This window comes from Phyllobates terribilis, unplaced genomic scaffold (genome assembly GCF_046119375.1).
Source record: "Phyllobates terribilis strain yellow unplaced genomic scaffold, ASM4611937v1 Scaffold_3__8_contigs__length_932513732, whole genome shotgun sequence".
Classification (NCBI taxonomy): Eukaryota; Metazoa; Chordata; class Amphibia; order Anura; family Dendrobatidae; genus Phyllobates; species Phyllobates terribilis.
Window position 1 is genome coordinate 782,998,756 of NW_027362763.1, and position 16,698 is coordinate 783,015,453.

The window sequence follows — 16,698 nt, forward strand, 5'->3', positions numbered from 1 at the left end:
CTTGCATTCACTGTGGATTCCCAAATGGGATGTCATCAGGGGGCGTTGCGGTCAATCCAACTTTTGATGATCACAGAAGCTGTTGGGAGGTGGTGAAAGAAACTGAGGAAAGTGAACGCAGAGCCATACCCTGATGAAGTCCTGTCTAAGGGGATTGATCGATGCTGAGGGGAAGTGACGGCATTGCCAGCCTTCTGATGATGTCTTGTTTGAGAATCCCAAGTGGATTTGAACAGAACATCACAGGAAGTAAAGTAAAAAAACAGATATAGGGATTAGCTATATAGAGACAATAGTAAGGAATTTTCAAATAAATCAAATTACAAAAGTGGTTAGGGTTTAAAAAAATAATAAAATAAAAATAATAATAAATATATATGTGTATATATATATATACACACACACACACATATATATACTGTATATAAACACACATATATATTATTATTATTTTTATTTTACATACATATACATATTTTTTATACACATATATATGACATTTTATGTATCGAACAACCCCTTTAAAGTATTATTGTTATTATTTCCTAATAAGTAGCAGAGTATAATGCAACTTTCAAATTTGGCTGATAAAAGGAGCTATGCTACACTGACAACAGTTCTTTTAAGAAATAAACAATATTATTCATTCTCGTTTAAAAACGTAGCACCGCCACATGTCTTTATCTCATCGCCATCAATCTGTGGTCTTTCGCTTTCTTGAATGTTGACAATTTCAGGAAATTCTGAGATTTGTTGCTGTATTTCATCATTTTCATGAGATTCCTTTAAGAGGGGAACATAAACATAAAAACAGATTTGAGAACATCCATTCTTATATCAAGACAGCTTCAGCACCTTATATATAATAAATAATATATGTAAACCTAGAAATCATTCTACTATAGACTTATTACCACATGAAATTTCACCATTACCAGACATAGCTCTAAATAAATATTCATAAAGGAAAGAAACAAAAGGTAAAAACATAAAGCACAATAAAAGCTCTTCACTTGCCATGACTAGTGATGATCAAACGTGCTCGCCACTACTCGGTACTCGCCCAAGCATCACAGTGCTTGACAAGCTCGGCGCTCAGCGAGTATTTCTGGGGTTGCTTGGGCGGGAGCTTGGGTCTCCACCCTGCATGTTTGGCGCTCTTTACAGAGCCAATGAAGATGCAGGGATTGCCTGCCATGCACTGTAATGCCGTAGTCATGTTGGTTGTGGGCATTACGATGATTGACTGGCCGCACAGCGTCATCAGGTCTATATAAGACCTGGTGACCCTATGCTCGTCACAGTCTACTCCGGAAACAGGCAGAATAGGGAGAGCTGCTGCTGCGTCAGGGAGAGATTTGCTTGTTTATAATTAGTAAAAATATTCCACAGCATATATATATATATATCCATCTGAACTAACAGTCCTTCTGAGGACTAATCCAGCTGCATATATTCAGTGGTGATAGCAGGAGTTATGCAGGCAGTGTATGTGCCAGACTGCAGTGCATATAGTGCAAGAGGGTCCATTGAACGTTCTGTCTGCTGCTGCTGCTGTTCTTACAGATATTTGTAGACAGCCCCAGATATCAGGGGTCAGGGCTAATTTTTTTGTTTATATTAATCCTGGTTATTTGCTTAAAAAGCAAGGCAGGCAGGGTATGTGGCAGACTGCAGTGAATACAGCACAAGAGGGTCATTTGAACAATCATTCTGTGCCGACAAAGTTCCTTTAAGTGTAATTCTTAGTGTCAGCCTCTTGGTGGCAGCAGCATACACCCATGGTTTCCTGTGTCCCCCAATGAAGGACTGAGAAAAGACTTTTGGGGACACTACAGGTCAAATATTCAATGAACTCCAAGCACTTTTTTCAAAATATCCATACCTGTCTTTTCTACTAAATGGAGTTCTTCTGAAAATGATGCCTTGTATCATTCCTGGGGTTCCTACCTCAACTACTTCAATTAATGTTATAGAAGCCCTCCCATGACCTTTTTTTTGTCCTTAAACTTGTGTATTTGTGTATGCACTGTAGTGTTACTTTGTTAATATATTCACCTATCGCCATCTTCTCTGAAATCCAGGGACGTTACACTCCTCTTCTGAGTCAGGTGACAGCAATTAAGACTGTCTCTATGCGCTATGTGTTACAAGGTAAGCCTAGGGAGCCTCGTCAGGCTTCACGGATTTACACTATAAAAACCACTTCTGGGACTCACAGTATATAGTGTGATCCAGAGAATCTGAAGAGCGGTGACGCCATTCAGATCATCTTAATGGAGATGGATACCAGAGAAGACGTCGGTAGGTGAGTATTAACGCATTGACACAACACTACAAATACATATATTCTTGGGAGGGCTTTTTTTTTTACAGAGAGTCCTTCCGCTGACTTTCTTTCCTTATCCGGTAAATTAACAGCAAGCCGTAATGCTTATAATTGACATAAAATTAGCTACCTAGAGAAAAACAAAGGAATTTAGAATTTCAGAAAACCAGATTATTCAATTTGTTGGTCATAGAAAGGAATAGAAAGCTTTGAAATGTATGTTAGCCAGGGGGGTCAAATCTGTTATTCTGAGGACACGCACCTTCTCTATTCTTTTTGAGACCCCAATCTACAAGATCTACAGCTACATCTGGTGCAGAGAGCGCTCATGTGTCACTTCTGGATGTGTGTAACACTCCCTTTTAGTCTTCACCCCGCTATTTTCATGAAGCATTACACGCTTTACATTGATTATAAAAGCTCTGCAGAGGCATTCATAAACTGCAGCTTTATCTCCCCTACTTTAGATATGTAAATTCTTTCCTTGCAGCCGAAGACCAAATGGGAAAGTAAAAATTGTTACTGGAAATGTAGCTTTTAAATCTAAAGGCAGCACATAATAATTTTTATAACAAAATTAATAGTATTTTTTTTTCTTCTGGCAGTATTTTGTCTCTTTAACTCATGTACAGGTACAGTGGGGAAAATAAGTATTTGATTCACTGCCGAGTTTGCAAGTTTTCCCACATACAAAGAATGGAGAGGTCTGTAATAGTTGCCGTAGGTAAACTTCAACTGTGAGAGACAGAATCTAAAAATAAAAAACAGAAAATCACATTGTATGATTTCTAAATAATTAAAATGTATTTTATTGCATGAAATAAGTACTTGATAACCTACAAACCAGGAAGAATTCTGGCTCTCACAGACCTGTTAGTTTTTCTTTAAGAAGCCCTTCTACTGTGCACTCATTACTTGTATAAATTGCACCTGCTTGAACTCGTTACCTGTATAAAAGATACCTAGCCACACAATCAATCAATCAATCAATCACACTCTCCATCATGGCCAAGACCAAAGAGCTGTCTAAGGGCACCAGGGACAAAATTGTAGACCTATACAATGCTGGAATGCGCTACAGGATAATAGACAAGCAGCTTGTTGAGAAGGCAACAACTGTTGGTACAATTATTAGGAAATGGAAGATACACAAGATGACTGTCAATCTTCCTCGGTCTGGGGCTCCATACAAGTTCTCACCTCGTGGGGTAAGGATGATTCTGAGAAAGGTCAGGAAGTTGCCCAGAACTACATAGGAGGACCTGGTCAATGACCTGAAGAGAGCTGGGATCACAGTCTGTCAGGGTTCCACAGTGACGACACAGGGGAGATAACACAATATCTCACCGTTGCCGTCACTCTGTCACGGATTTTGTCAGGAATTCACGAGCACACGATCCCGACTACTCACTGCTTAGGTATCAGCAAGCGACCAGTGAGCTTATGGCATCATATCTCTGGATTCCAAAGGATGGAATATGTGTACACGCCCCGTACGGTTACTGTCTGCTTCACGATAGCCCAATTATTATTATTATTCGCTGCCACCACGTCCAGATTTTAAATATAACACAGGCCTGGTCAGACGCCTACGTTCTGATAGCATATATGGCTACGGGGGAAGGAAATATTACACAACAAAAGAAACAGCTAGTAAATTTTATGTTTAATCCAAAAGGGAGGCAGCGTTATGAAAACTATACAAGATGTTACAAAAGGGGACAATACAATACAGAAGCAGTTACACAAAATAATATGGATTAAAGAAGAAACTTACTCTATACAGTTTGCAGGGACAAATCAGCATAGGTGGAGGAGATGTTCCCCAATTTGATTTGAGCATTATCGAACGCCATCCTTTGCTTATAGTATCTATACCCCCCCTGGCAAAGAATAAGGATCAATCTTTAGTTGGCTCTTTTATGCCTAAAGGGAGATCTGTCCACACACCCCTGTGGTGACATCATGTGGGCTCGGGCTCCACCCTTCATGTTTTTATTAAAATAACTAACTTCCGTGATAACTTATCCCTGGTTGCTCACAGAAGCTTGCAAGCAATGCCATTTTTTCCGTTATGAATTTACCTTTCCGTAGGGACCACACATGGCGTAGCTGCGAATCATTATTGTGGTTCTTCTGCATTACCGCTCCCCAGAGGGGCTCACAGCTATGGAAAAATAAGCACATCGCTCCTTGGTTGACCCTGCCACTAAGAATATAGGACCCATTATTATCAGAATTATGGAACTTACAATATTGCATATTCCGTATCCGTGCCGGCCTGACTATGGATTTCCTTTCGCAGCTCGGGAAGCAAGCTTCAACAGTTACACATAAATTATTGCAAGCCTGCATCTAATCATCCCCTGCCTCTATCAGGGGAAAACCCACTCACATTTTAAGTAGGTTGGTGGCACCTCTGGTGTGCCAGTGTTTGTTTAAGCTACTTCGGCTGTGGGTGATAATTTGCAGAGAGACATATGCTGAACTGTCAGCTCTCCTATGACAAATGGGGGATAAGGAAGAGGTGGAGACAGGCTTGTGAGAAAGACTTCTTAATATCTATGACAGGGGGAGAAAGAATATTTTCAATATTTCCCTCACATCTCCCTCTCTTTGAGGTGGCGTAGGGGCTGATTTACAGATCACCCCTCAAGCCCACCTCCTCGGTATTTCCTTGACGGGACAGTCCGTCGACATTGCCATGTTCACAACCCTTCTTGTGCTGAATGGTAAAATCGTACTGCTGTAGAGCCAAGCTCCACCGCAGTTGCTTACCATGGTCACCGGACACCCAGTGCAGCCAGCTGAGGGGGTTGTGGTCAGTCACTATGGTGAAGTTGCGCAAGTATAGATAGGGCTGCAGCTTCCACAAGGCCCACACTATTGCGAGGCATTCCTTCTCCACTGTGGCATATGCCACTTCCCGGAGTAAGAGCTTGCGGCTGAGGAACATCATCGGATGCTCTTCCCCCAGCCCGTTTACCTGGCTAAGCACAGCACCCAGGCCAAACGCACTGGGGTCCCTTTGCACTACAAACCGCCGGGCAATGTCCAGGACCTGCAGAACTGGGGAACTGGCCAGGGCAGCTTTCAGCACCGTGAAGGACCGCTCACAGTCAGCTGTCCAGTTGACTGTCAGTGGTAGCTTCTTTTTTTGTGAGGTCCGTCAGAGGCTTAGCAAGGGCACTATAGTTGGGAACAAACTTCCTATAGTACCCTGCCGTGCCTAAGAAGGACATCACCTGCTTTTTGGTTTTGGAGGAGGGCCAAGAGGTGATAGCATAAATCTTCCCGGGCTGCTACTCGGTGTCCGAGGTACTGCACCTCCGTCATGCCTACTTGACTCTTTGCAGGCTTTATAGTCAACTCATCACCGTGGACCTGCCTGAGCACCTGCTCCATGTGTGCCAGGTGTTCCTCCCAGGTGGGAATGAAAATGGCAATGTCATCCATGTATGCAACCGGGAACCCCTCCAGTCCCTCAAGCAGCTGGTTGACTAATCGCTGGAAAGTGGCAGGTGCATTCCTCATGCCAAAGGGCGTGACGAGGGATTCATACAGCCCGAATGGTGTTTTGAAGGCGGACCTCTCCTAGGTCTCCTGAGACAGAGGAATCTGCCAGTATCCTCGACTCAGGTCCATAATTGTCAAGTACCGGGTCCCGGCTACGCGATCCAGCAGCTCATCGATGCGTGGCATTGGGTATGCATCGGGAGCTGTGATGGCATTTTGCCTCCTGTAGTCCACGCAGAACCAAGTGTTCCGGTCCTTTTTCGGGACCAGGACTACAGGCGAGGCCCACGCACTTTTTGACCTTTGGATCACCCCCAGGTCCAACATCTCATCTATCTGACGAAGCCATTTCCGGGCGAAACGCGCGTCGAGGCTACTGCACATCCCCAGCATCTCGCTCCAAGCTGCCCCAGACTCTGCCAACATGACCCAAGGTAACGCTAACTCTTTGATGTCACTTTCTCTGCTCCGTTGATGTGGGTGTTATTAAGATATAACAACAGATAGCATTACCTAGTATTTTGCACTTAACCCTTTCAACACCTGACATCCTATACAGGAGGAATTGTTATTTGCCATATCCTCCTCTGCCATAGGGTCCCACTAATGTGAATTCTTTTTGACCTTAAATCACTTGACCGAATCTGGACTAGGATTCTCATTTGACTATAATCTTGTACTACCTAGCTGGCAGCACAGACCTACATCTGTCACATTTAGCATGCTGATCTGGGGATGTTAATCCCTTTGAAGGATTTTTATCACCTTATCCAGCTTTCTTTAGCTGTCCTCCCCCCTTCCCCCTCCCTTCCCTTCTTTTTATCCTCTCTTCTCTCTTTATCTATATTTATGGAATTGTGTAATAATTAGTGTTGAGCGAGCACTAAAATGCTCGGGTGCTCGAAGCTCGGGCCGAGCTCGCCGTGATACTCGGGTGCTCGACCCGAGCAACGAGCCCAATGTTAGTCTATGGGAGACTCGAGCATTTTTGCGGTGGCACCCCCGGCAGTCTTTTAAAAGCCTAACAAGTGCCCAAAACGATAGTGACAGTGCTCAAATGACATGGGGACAGCATGGGGATCGCCCCAGGAAGCATTTCTGACCCCCAGGTCACTGCTGTCAACAACGTGGTCAGAGGTATTAAGCCACTTTTACGGGCTGACAATAAAACGTTCAAAAACTAAAGTGAAACTTTTTTCCTGTGAAATATGTTAAGGAACATCCTTTCCAGGGAAAAGACTTGTTTATAAGTTAAAATAAATGACCAAAAACAAAAATACTCCTCCACACCTTCGGCTATGTTCACAAGTAGCATTTTTTATGCGTTTTTGCACTTTTGTATTGCTTTCAACTATGACAAATGCATTCACCGGGAAATGTCATTTTAACATTTTACAACCTTATCTGGCCATGTGCTGTGTGACACATACATAAAGTGCTGAAAAGACATGGGAACAGCATGGGGAAGACCCCTGGAAGCATCTCTGACTCCCAGGTCACTGTTTAAAAGTGTGCCCATCATAAGTGATCGTTGCCGCATCAGAAGATGCAGACTTGCAACTATCCCCATGCAAGTTCTAGTCCCAGGGCAATGTTCAATTGTACCTCCCCCATTCCTTGCAATACAAGCGCAAGTATGCAGCCTGCCACCCACCCACCCCCAGGCTGCAGTACCATACTGCTTGCTTGCTTGAACTTGAAATTGGGCCTTTTAGGCATGTGGAGGCGGAATCTGGCCACCACGTCATGGCTGTGTTGGCGGCCTGGAATCCATACTCAGTCCCCAGCCGCCCGGCGGCCGGGTGTCCATACTCGGTCCCCAGCCGCCCCGCGGCCGGGTGTCCACACACAGTCCCCAGCCACCTGGGGGCAGCCGGGTGTCCATAAACGGTCCCCAGCCGCCCCTATTTCTCCTTGGAACATCCCCCCACACACTTTTCTTATCCCGGCCTGCTTTAGGCAGCATTGGACGAGCCCACCAGAGAACCAGACTCCTCCGGTGGGCCCTGACTTCTCCATCGGTGGAGTTGAGAGTGCCAAGGTGAGGAGCATGATGATGATGACAGAAGTTAGCATCTGCTATGTTTTCTTTTAATGCAAGTGTAAGTGTGCAGCCTGTCACCCACCCACTCCCAGACTGCAATTCCATACTGCTAGCTTGCACTTGAAATGGGGCCTTTTAGTTTGGAGGAGGCCGAAGCTGGCCACTACCTCATGGCTGCTTCGGCAGCGAGGTATCCATACTCAGTCCCCAGCCGCCCCTATTTGTCCTGGTGTGCCTTATACATAAGATTAAGCGCGTATACCAAAACATTACCTGTGCCCTCCCCAGTGCATTTAGTGGGAAGGAGAGCCTACTCCGCTGTAGTGTGTGCATGCCAAACCCCTGTTCATGGTACATGCGAAGATGCCTCCCACCTTGCACCTGTCGTTGCAGACTTGCAACTATCCCCATTCAAGTCCTTGTCCCAGGGCAGTGTTCAATTGTACCTCTCCCATTCCTTGCAATGCAAGCGCAAGTATGCTGCCTGCCACCCACCCACCCCCAGGCTGCAATACCATACTGTTTGCTTGCTTGCACTTTAAATTGGGCCTTTTAGGCATGTGGAGGCGGAATCTGGCCACCACGCCATGGCTGTGTCGGCGGCCTGGTATCCCATACTCAGTCCCCAGCCGCCTGGTGGCCGGGTGTCCCCGCTTGCTCCCCAGCCTCCATTTGTCCCGGTAAACTTTCCCACACTTTTCTTAGCCTGGTCTGCTTTAGGGCAGCATTGGCCGAGCCCTCCGGACTATCAGACTCCTCCGGTGGGCCCTGGCTTCTCCATCAGGGGAGTTGAGAGTGCCAAGGTGAGGAGCATGATGAGGATGATAGAAGTTAGCATCTGCTTTGCTTTGTTGTAATGCAAGCGCATGTATGTAGTAGCGGCTAGGCCTGAGGTGGTCAGCGTTTTGGCGCATATCCTACCTCCTCCGAGGATTGCTGGATGTTTTCCTGCTACTATCCAAGTTCTATGACTGCCGTTAAAACAAAGCTTCAGGTGATAAATGATGGATGAGGTAGTGGCAAAGGAGAAAGAGCAGGAGGAACAGGGACCATTCACATCAATATCAGGCCAGTCAACCACATATGTCTTGTAGGATATGTTTCTGTAACAAAAGGAGCGGTTCGGCTACACAGTTATAGGGCATACAGTGAGTGCAATGCCTACCAAAAATTTCGAGGCACTCCAATGCCCCTTGGAAATGACATGGAGGTCAGAGGGCGTTAACTAAACCTTTTTTTCCATTTATAGCAACTGGGTCTCCTGTGCACTGTTGGCCTAAGCAGTGAATGGAAGGCTTTCCAAAAATTATGAGGAACTGCAATGCCCCTTACAAGAGCCATGTGTGGCACCCCAGGGGTCTGGTCACCACAGTAATAGAAATATTACGTCGGAGAGCAAGTGGGAGGTTTCCTGGTCAGGATCCCTTAAACATGCAACATCCTCCTGCCCCAGTCCTGGGAGGGGAGAATTCTGCCCTTATAAACTGGATCTGGGGCGGGGTTGAGTGAGTCAGAGAACAGAGAACAGTCAGAGTCAGAGTGAGAGCAAGGGAAAGTAACAGCAAGGAGCTCTGTAGGAGCTAGGAGCTAAAGACCAGGGGCTGGAAGCTGAGCAGAGCTCGCCCTGGCAGAAGACAATAGGAACCGGACACAGGAGTCCGAGGCTGTGAGGACTTATATATCCAGCAGCAGAAACCAGCCGGCAGGGGATTTCAGGTCCTCTGGCCATAGAAGCCCGGAGGCTCAGTCACAAGCAAGGGACCAGCACCGCCGTCGTGGAGCGGAGGTGAACAGAAGGCCCCAAGTCACCAGCCATACGAGTGAGCACTACACGGTACACTCAGAGACGTGGGCTACTTCTACCCGCTTACAGCAAGGTAGCCAGGAAGAGTGCAGACAGACGGGGAGGCCTACAACAGACGGGGAGGCCTACAACTCCACCTGGCCAGGGGAACTCCTGCTTGCTCACAGACTGACCAGGCCTCTTATGCTAGCCAGTACTCCCGGGAGGGTCTACCTTATAATCATCAGTAAAGACCCTGAACTGCACTGCAAAGACGCTGAGTCGTTCCTGCTGCGCTCGTGCACCATCACCCCCATCATCCACACTCACTGCCCTGAGGCTATACTCCTCCCGTGGGGAGTTATCCCATTCTCTGCTGCGCACACAACACCAGCCTCAGCGGTCTGCCTCGCAGCGGTGGTACTCCCTGACCGCAATCCACGGGTGGCGCAGTCGGACAATTAACCTCAAAACCTAAGAAAGACTGCCACTGGTTTGACCAGCCTGAGACACGGGACCGGGTCAAGGCCACGGAGACTACAGACCCCAGAGACCCGGCACCGGGTATCCCACACACGTGTACACACGGCCCAGGGGGCGCGTCACATGCAGTACAGCATATTACAAACATAAGTCCCATTATTGGGGAGTGGGTGTCCCATAGTATTTGCTTATGCTTTCCAAGAAAAAGCTGCCAAAAATTAGGACGGAGCAACTTGCAATGCCCCTTACAAGAGCCATGCAGTACAGCATATTACAAACATAAGTCCCATTATTGGGGAGTGGGGCTCCCATAGTATTTGCTTATGCGTTGCAAGCAAAAGCTGCCAAAAATTAGGACGGAGCAACATGCAATGCCCCTTACTAGAGCCATGCAGTACAGCATATTACAAACATAAGTCCCATTATTGGGGAGTGGGTCTCCCATAGTATTTGCTTATGCTTTCCAAGCAAAAGCTGCCAAAAATTAGGACGGAGCAACTTGCAATGCCCCTTACAAGAGCCATGCAGTACAGCATATTACAAACATAAGTCCCATTATTGGGGAGTGGGTGTCCCATAGTATTTGCTTATGCCTTGCAAGCAAAAGCTGCCAAAAATAAGGACGGAGGAACTTGCAATGTTGGCACCCTGGTGGTATAGTGGTGGTGGAGGCTTAGGATAAGGAGAAGAAGATAAAACAGCCGAAACGAGGAAGCGTATACCCATGTGTGGGTGTGAAGCGGTGCATGTGAATACACCTCCCGAAATAACACAGTGGATTTGACTTTATGTTACTCTGCTGTCATTTGGTGGTGATGAGAAGTCTGGCCCAATCCAGCCCTTGTTCATTTTGATAAGGGTCAGCTTGTCAGCATTGTCAGTTGACAGGCGAGTGCGCTTATCAGTTATAATTCCCCCAGCGGCACTAAAAACACGCTCCGATAACACGCTAGCGGCAGGGCAGGCCAGGACCTCCAAGGCGTACAGAGCGAGTTCATTCCAAGTGTCCAGCTTGGATACCCAATAATTAAAAGGCACAGAGGAATCACGGAGGACGCTGGTACGGTCGGCAAGGTACTCCCTCACCATCTTTTGAAACTTTCCACTCCTTGTGAGAGTACCCCGCGCCTCAGGGCCTGTAAGCTGGGCGGGAGTCAGAAAACTGTCCCAGAACGTTGACAGTGTTCCCCTGCCTCTGCTGGATTGGAGTTGCATCTCTCTCGCCTGTACGCCTTGGTTGGGCAACGAACTGTGACCTCTGCCGCTAGCGTGTTCAGATGGGAATTTTTTTAAGAGTTCTGCAGCAAGGGCCTTCTGGTACTGCCCCATTTTTGTAGACCTCTCCACCTCAGGAATAAGAGAGTGAAAGTTCTCCTTGTAGCGGGGGTCTACAAGTGTCACCAACCAGTAATGACTGTCACCCAACATTTTGACAACGCGAGGGTCACAGTTAAGGCAGCGTAACAAAGTCAGCCATGCGTGCCAGACTGGTAACGGGCAAGATTTCCGTGTCCTCACCAAGATGACGACTGACCATGCTCTCCTCCTTCTCCTCCTCCTCCTCCTCTTCCTCCTCCCCCCTGTCCTCAGGCCACCCACGCTGAACCGACGGTATGACACTTGTACAGGTACTACCGTCTACAACGCATGACAGCAGCTCGTGTTCTTCCTCCTCCTCATCCTCCTCCTCCTCCTCTCCCTCTCTGTCCCCCAATGCACGTTGGGATGAGATGAGGCTGGGCTGTGTGTAATCGCCCGCTACGGCTTCTTGATCCATCTCATCATACTCTGGCTGCAATGCCTCCTCTTTAATTCTCTGCAGAGAGCATTGCAAAAGACAAACAAGTGGGATGCTGACACTAATGATGGCGTCATCGCCACTCACCATCTTGGTGGCCTCCTCAAAGTTTGTCAGGATGGTACATATGTCAGACATCCAGGTCCACTCCTGAGGTCTTATGTGTGGAGTCTGACCTGAATATCGACGGCCTTGTTGCAGCTGGTACTCCACAACTGCTCTCTTCTGCTCACAAATCCTTTGCAACATGTGGAGGGTAGAGTTCCAACGTGTGGGGACATCACACACCAGTCGGTGTGCCGGAAGCTGCAAACGCTGCTGCAACACAGCAAGGGCGGCGGAAGCTGTAGCCGACTTGCGAAAATGAGCTGACAGGCGGCGTACTTTCACGAGAAGATCTGGCAACTCGGGGTACGATTTAAGAAACCGCTGAACCACGAGGTTAAGCACATGAGCCAGGCATGGTACGTGTGTGATCTCACCTCGCCTCAGAGCCGCCACCAGGTTACGGCCATTGTCACACACGACCATGCCGGGATGTAGGTTCAGCGGTCTCAGCCACAGATCTGCCTGCTCTTTCACAGCTGTCCACAACTCACAAGCAGTGTGAGGTTTATCACCTAAGCTTATGAGTTTCAGCACAGCCTGTTGCCGCTTGGCGGAGGCAGTACTGCAATGCTTCCAGCTTGTAACTGATGTGGTGATATCTGAGATGGAGGCTGAACATGAGGAGGAGGAGGAGGAGGAGGATGCACAGGAGCTGTACACTGTGGGGGCAACTCTGACTGACATAGGGCCCGCAATCCTCGGTGTGGGGAGGATGTGTTCCGTCCCAAGGTCCGACTGGGTCCCGGCTTCCACTATGTTTACCCAGTGTGCCGTCAGAGAGATGTACCGTCCCTGGCCACAAGCACTTGTCCACGTGTCCGTTGTCAGGTGGACTCTCCCAGTAACTGCGTTGTTGAGGGCACGGCAGATGCTTTGGGACACATGCTTGAGTAGTGCGGGGATGGTACACCGGGCAAAATAGTGTCGGCTGGGGACCGAGTACCGAGGGACGGCCATCGCCATAAGATTGCGGAAGGATTCCGTCTCCACCAGCCTAAAAGGCAGCATTTCCAACGCAAGCAGTCATGAAATGTGCGAATTTAGGACTGTGGCATGTGGGGAGTTAGCTGCGAATTTCCGCTTTCGTTCAAAGGTCTGGGATATGGACAATTGAACGCTGCGGTGGGACATGGACGTGGACGTTGATGCTGTTTCTTGAGAAACTGCCATAAGAAGTGAAGACTGAGAGGAGGGGGCATCTTTACATGCAGTATGGACAGGGGATTGCCTTTCACACGCAACAGGGGGTTCTATTGCACGCACAACAGTGGAAGAAGCAGTGGTGACACCCGCTGACACTGGTCGTGGACCCTGGGTTTCGCCCCACAAAGTCGGGTGCTTTGCTGCCATGTGCCTGATCATGCTGGTGGTGGTCAGGCTGGTAGTTTTGTCACTCCTGCTGATGCTGGCATGGCAGGTGGAACATATGGCCTTTTTGGGGTTATAAGCAGAGTCTTTAAAAAAATTCCAGACTCTGGAAGACCTACCGCTTGTACTGGCAACGTCCCTCATGTTGGTGTTACGGGGAACGGTTGCCTGCCTTCTGTCTGCGGCCACCACACTGCTTCTTCCTGCCTGTTGGGGTACTCTGCCTCCCTCCCCCTGTGTGCTGCTGGCCTCACTCTGCATGTCCTCCTTCCACGTTGGGTCAGTTACTAGATCATCCACCACCTCCTCCTCTTCCACTTGCGCACCACGATCCTCCTCCTCACTTCCTGGCAATTGTGTCTCGTCATCGTCCACCTCTCGTGACAGATTGCCAACGTCGACTTCCTGTGGCCGTGGCTGTTCAAATATTTGGGCATCGCAACATGGGATCTCCTCTTCCACCACTTCAAGCGTATCAAGCGAGGGGCCCAAATATGGAAATGGACCAGTGAACAGCTCTTCAGAGTGTCCAAGTGCGGGATCACTTGCTGTCTGACGACACTCGGCATGGTGGGAGGAAGGAGCATCAGGGTGAGGAGGAGTATGCGGTCGAGACTCACGGCTACTAAGAGTTGACCGTGTGGAAGACAGACCGGAGGTGGTGGTGCCCAGGTAACTGGAAGTATTATCTGCTATCCAATTAATAATCTGTTCACACTGATCAGTTGTCAATACTGGTGTTGTTCTGTGCTTCCCTAGTAATTCAGTCAAGAAGTGGGAGCGAGAAGATGTGGCTGTTGGTTGTGGCACATTTTCACCTTGGCCACGGCCCCGTCCTCTGCACGAACCATCACCAGAATGTCCACTTCCACGTCCCTTGCCACGCGCCTTGCCCATTGTAAATTAAGTAAAATAGCTTACACTTGCACTATCAATGGAAAAAGGGTAATAAAGAGTAGATTAGAACCGTGGAAGAGGAAAACCACAGTTATTGTTTACTGGGGTATACCACACTTTTTTAAATAGAGATATTTGCGGCTGAACAGTGAGCGACACACTCAAACTGCTTTTTTTTTAGATACCAAAGGCCCAAAACTGGATAGTACAGCGATTTTACCCGTGGAACTGTGAAACCACACTGGGATGTCGGGCCTACACAAGACTATTTTCAACAGATATATTTTTGTGTCCCAACAGTCAGGACACACTACTGTTTTTCTTTATGGAAAAAACTACCAAAAGCTGAATAATAGAGATTTTTTACCGTGGGATGGCAAAACCACAGTTATTGTTTACTGGGGTATACCACACTTTTTTAAATAGAGATATTTGCGGCTGAACAGTGAGCGACACACTCAAACTGCTTTTTTTTTAGATACCAAAGGCCCAAAACTGGATAGTACAGCGATTTGACCCGTGGAACTGCGAAACCACACTGGGATGTCGGGCCTACACAAGACTATTTTCAACAGATATATTTTTGTGTCACAACAGTCAGGAGACACTACTGTTTTTCTTTACGGAAAAAACTACCAAAAGCTGAATAATAGAGATTTTTTACCGTGGGATGGCAAAACCACAGTTATTGTTTACTGGGGTATACCACACTTTTTTAAATAGAGATATTTGCGGCTGAACAGTGAGCGACACACTCAAACTGCTTTTTTTTTAGATACCAAAGGCCCAAAACTGGATAGTACAGCGATTTGACCCGTGGAACTGCGAAACCACACTGGGATGTCGGGCCTACACAAGACTATTTTCAACAGATATATTTTTGTGTCACAACAGTCAGGAGACACTACTGTTTTTCTTTACGGAAAAAACTACCAAAAGCTGAATAATAGAGATTTTTTACCGTGGGATGGCAAAACCACAGTTATTGTTTACTGGGGTACACCACACTTTTTTAAATAGAGATATTTGCGGCTGAACAGTGAGCGACACACTCAAACTGCTTTTTTTTTAGATACCAAAGGCCCAAAACTGGATAGTACAGCGATTTGACCCGTGGAACTGCAAAACCACACTGGGATGTCGGGCCTACACAAGACTATTTTCAACAGATATATTTTGTGTCCCAACAGTCAGGACACACTACTGTTTTTCTTTACGGAAAAAACTACCAAAAGCTGAATAATAGAGATTTTTTACCGTGGGATGGCAAAACCACAGTTATTGTTTACTGGGGTATACCACACTTTTTTAAATAGAGATATTTGCGGCTGAACAGTGAGCGACACACTCAAACTGCTTTTTTTTTAGATACCAAAGGCCCAAAACTGGATAGTACAGCGATTTGACCCGTGGAACTGCGAAACCACACTGGGATGTCGGGCCTACACAAGACTATTTTCAACAGATATATTTTTGTGTCACAACAGTCAGGAGACACTACTGTTTTTCTTTACGGAAAAAACTACCAAAAGCTGAATAATAGAGATTTTTTACCGTGGGATGGCAAAACCACAGTTATTGTTTACTGGGGTATACCACACTTTTTTAAATAGAGATATTTGCGGCTGAACAGTGAGCGATACACTCAAACTGTTTTTTTTTAGATACAAATGGCCCAAAATGGATAATACAGAGGTTTGAACCGTGGAAGTGCAAAACAACACTTCTGTTTCTCTAGCATACACCAGACTATTTTCAACAGTTATATTTGTGTCTGAAAAATCAGAGACATGCTTTTTTTTTGGGGGGGGGGAGGGGGGACACACCGAAAGGTTAATAAGACGGGTATTTGTACAGTGTGAAGGAGGAAAAAAAAAGGAGGGTTTAGATGAAAAAAAAAGGATTTTTCCTGGCCCCCGACACCTGGTGCTAAGTCCAGCAATTTCATCAACAGGAGCACACAGGACTGTAATGCAGCGTTTGCTGGTATAACCACTGTGTCTCCTATACAGCCTGCCTGCCTGGTATCTGGGATGGATATTAGTCCTGAAAAGGACTGTTTGTTTGTTCTGGCAGCCTTTACAGACCCTACACTAACTATTTCGCAGTTTATATCTCTCCCTAAATCAGCAGCGCTGTCCCTACACTGTCTAATCCGGAGTGACTGTGTCCAAGATGGCGGCGCCCGGTTTTAAATACTCGAGGTGACTCTGTGCGGCCAGCCAATCACTGTGATGCCCACAACCAACATGGCTGCAGCATTACAGTGACTGGCTGGCAATCCCTGCATGTTCATTGGCTCTGTAAAGAGCGCCAAACATGCAGGGCGGAGACCCGAGCTCCCGCCCGAGTAACCCGGAAATGCTCGGTGC

At 47.2% G+C, this 16,698-nt stretch overlaps 1 protein-coding gene across 50 annotated transcripts in view; it reads right to left on the bottom strand.

The window, feature by feature from the left end:
• Nucleotides 1–334: 334 nt before the first annotated feature.
• LOC141257608 (protocadherin Fat 4-like) overlaps nt 335–16,698 on the bottom strand; it is a 468,540-nt gene continuing 452,176 nt past the window's right edge. For 14 of the 50 annotated variants that reach the window (XM_073672320.1, XM_073672356.1, XM_073672352.1 and 11 more), the window contains one exon: nt 341–783. In XM_073672320.1, the coding sequence (XP_073528421.1) occupies nt 640–783 (144 nt within the window). In that variant the 3' untranslated portion in view covers nt 341–639. Of the gene's footprint in view, nt 784–16,698 lie in introns of all 50 variants that reach the window. The other 36 variants (XM_073672354.1, XM_073672351.1, XM_073672349.1 and 33 more) reach the window with 8 other exon arrangements.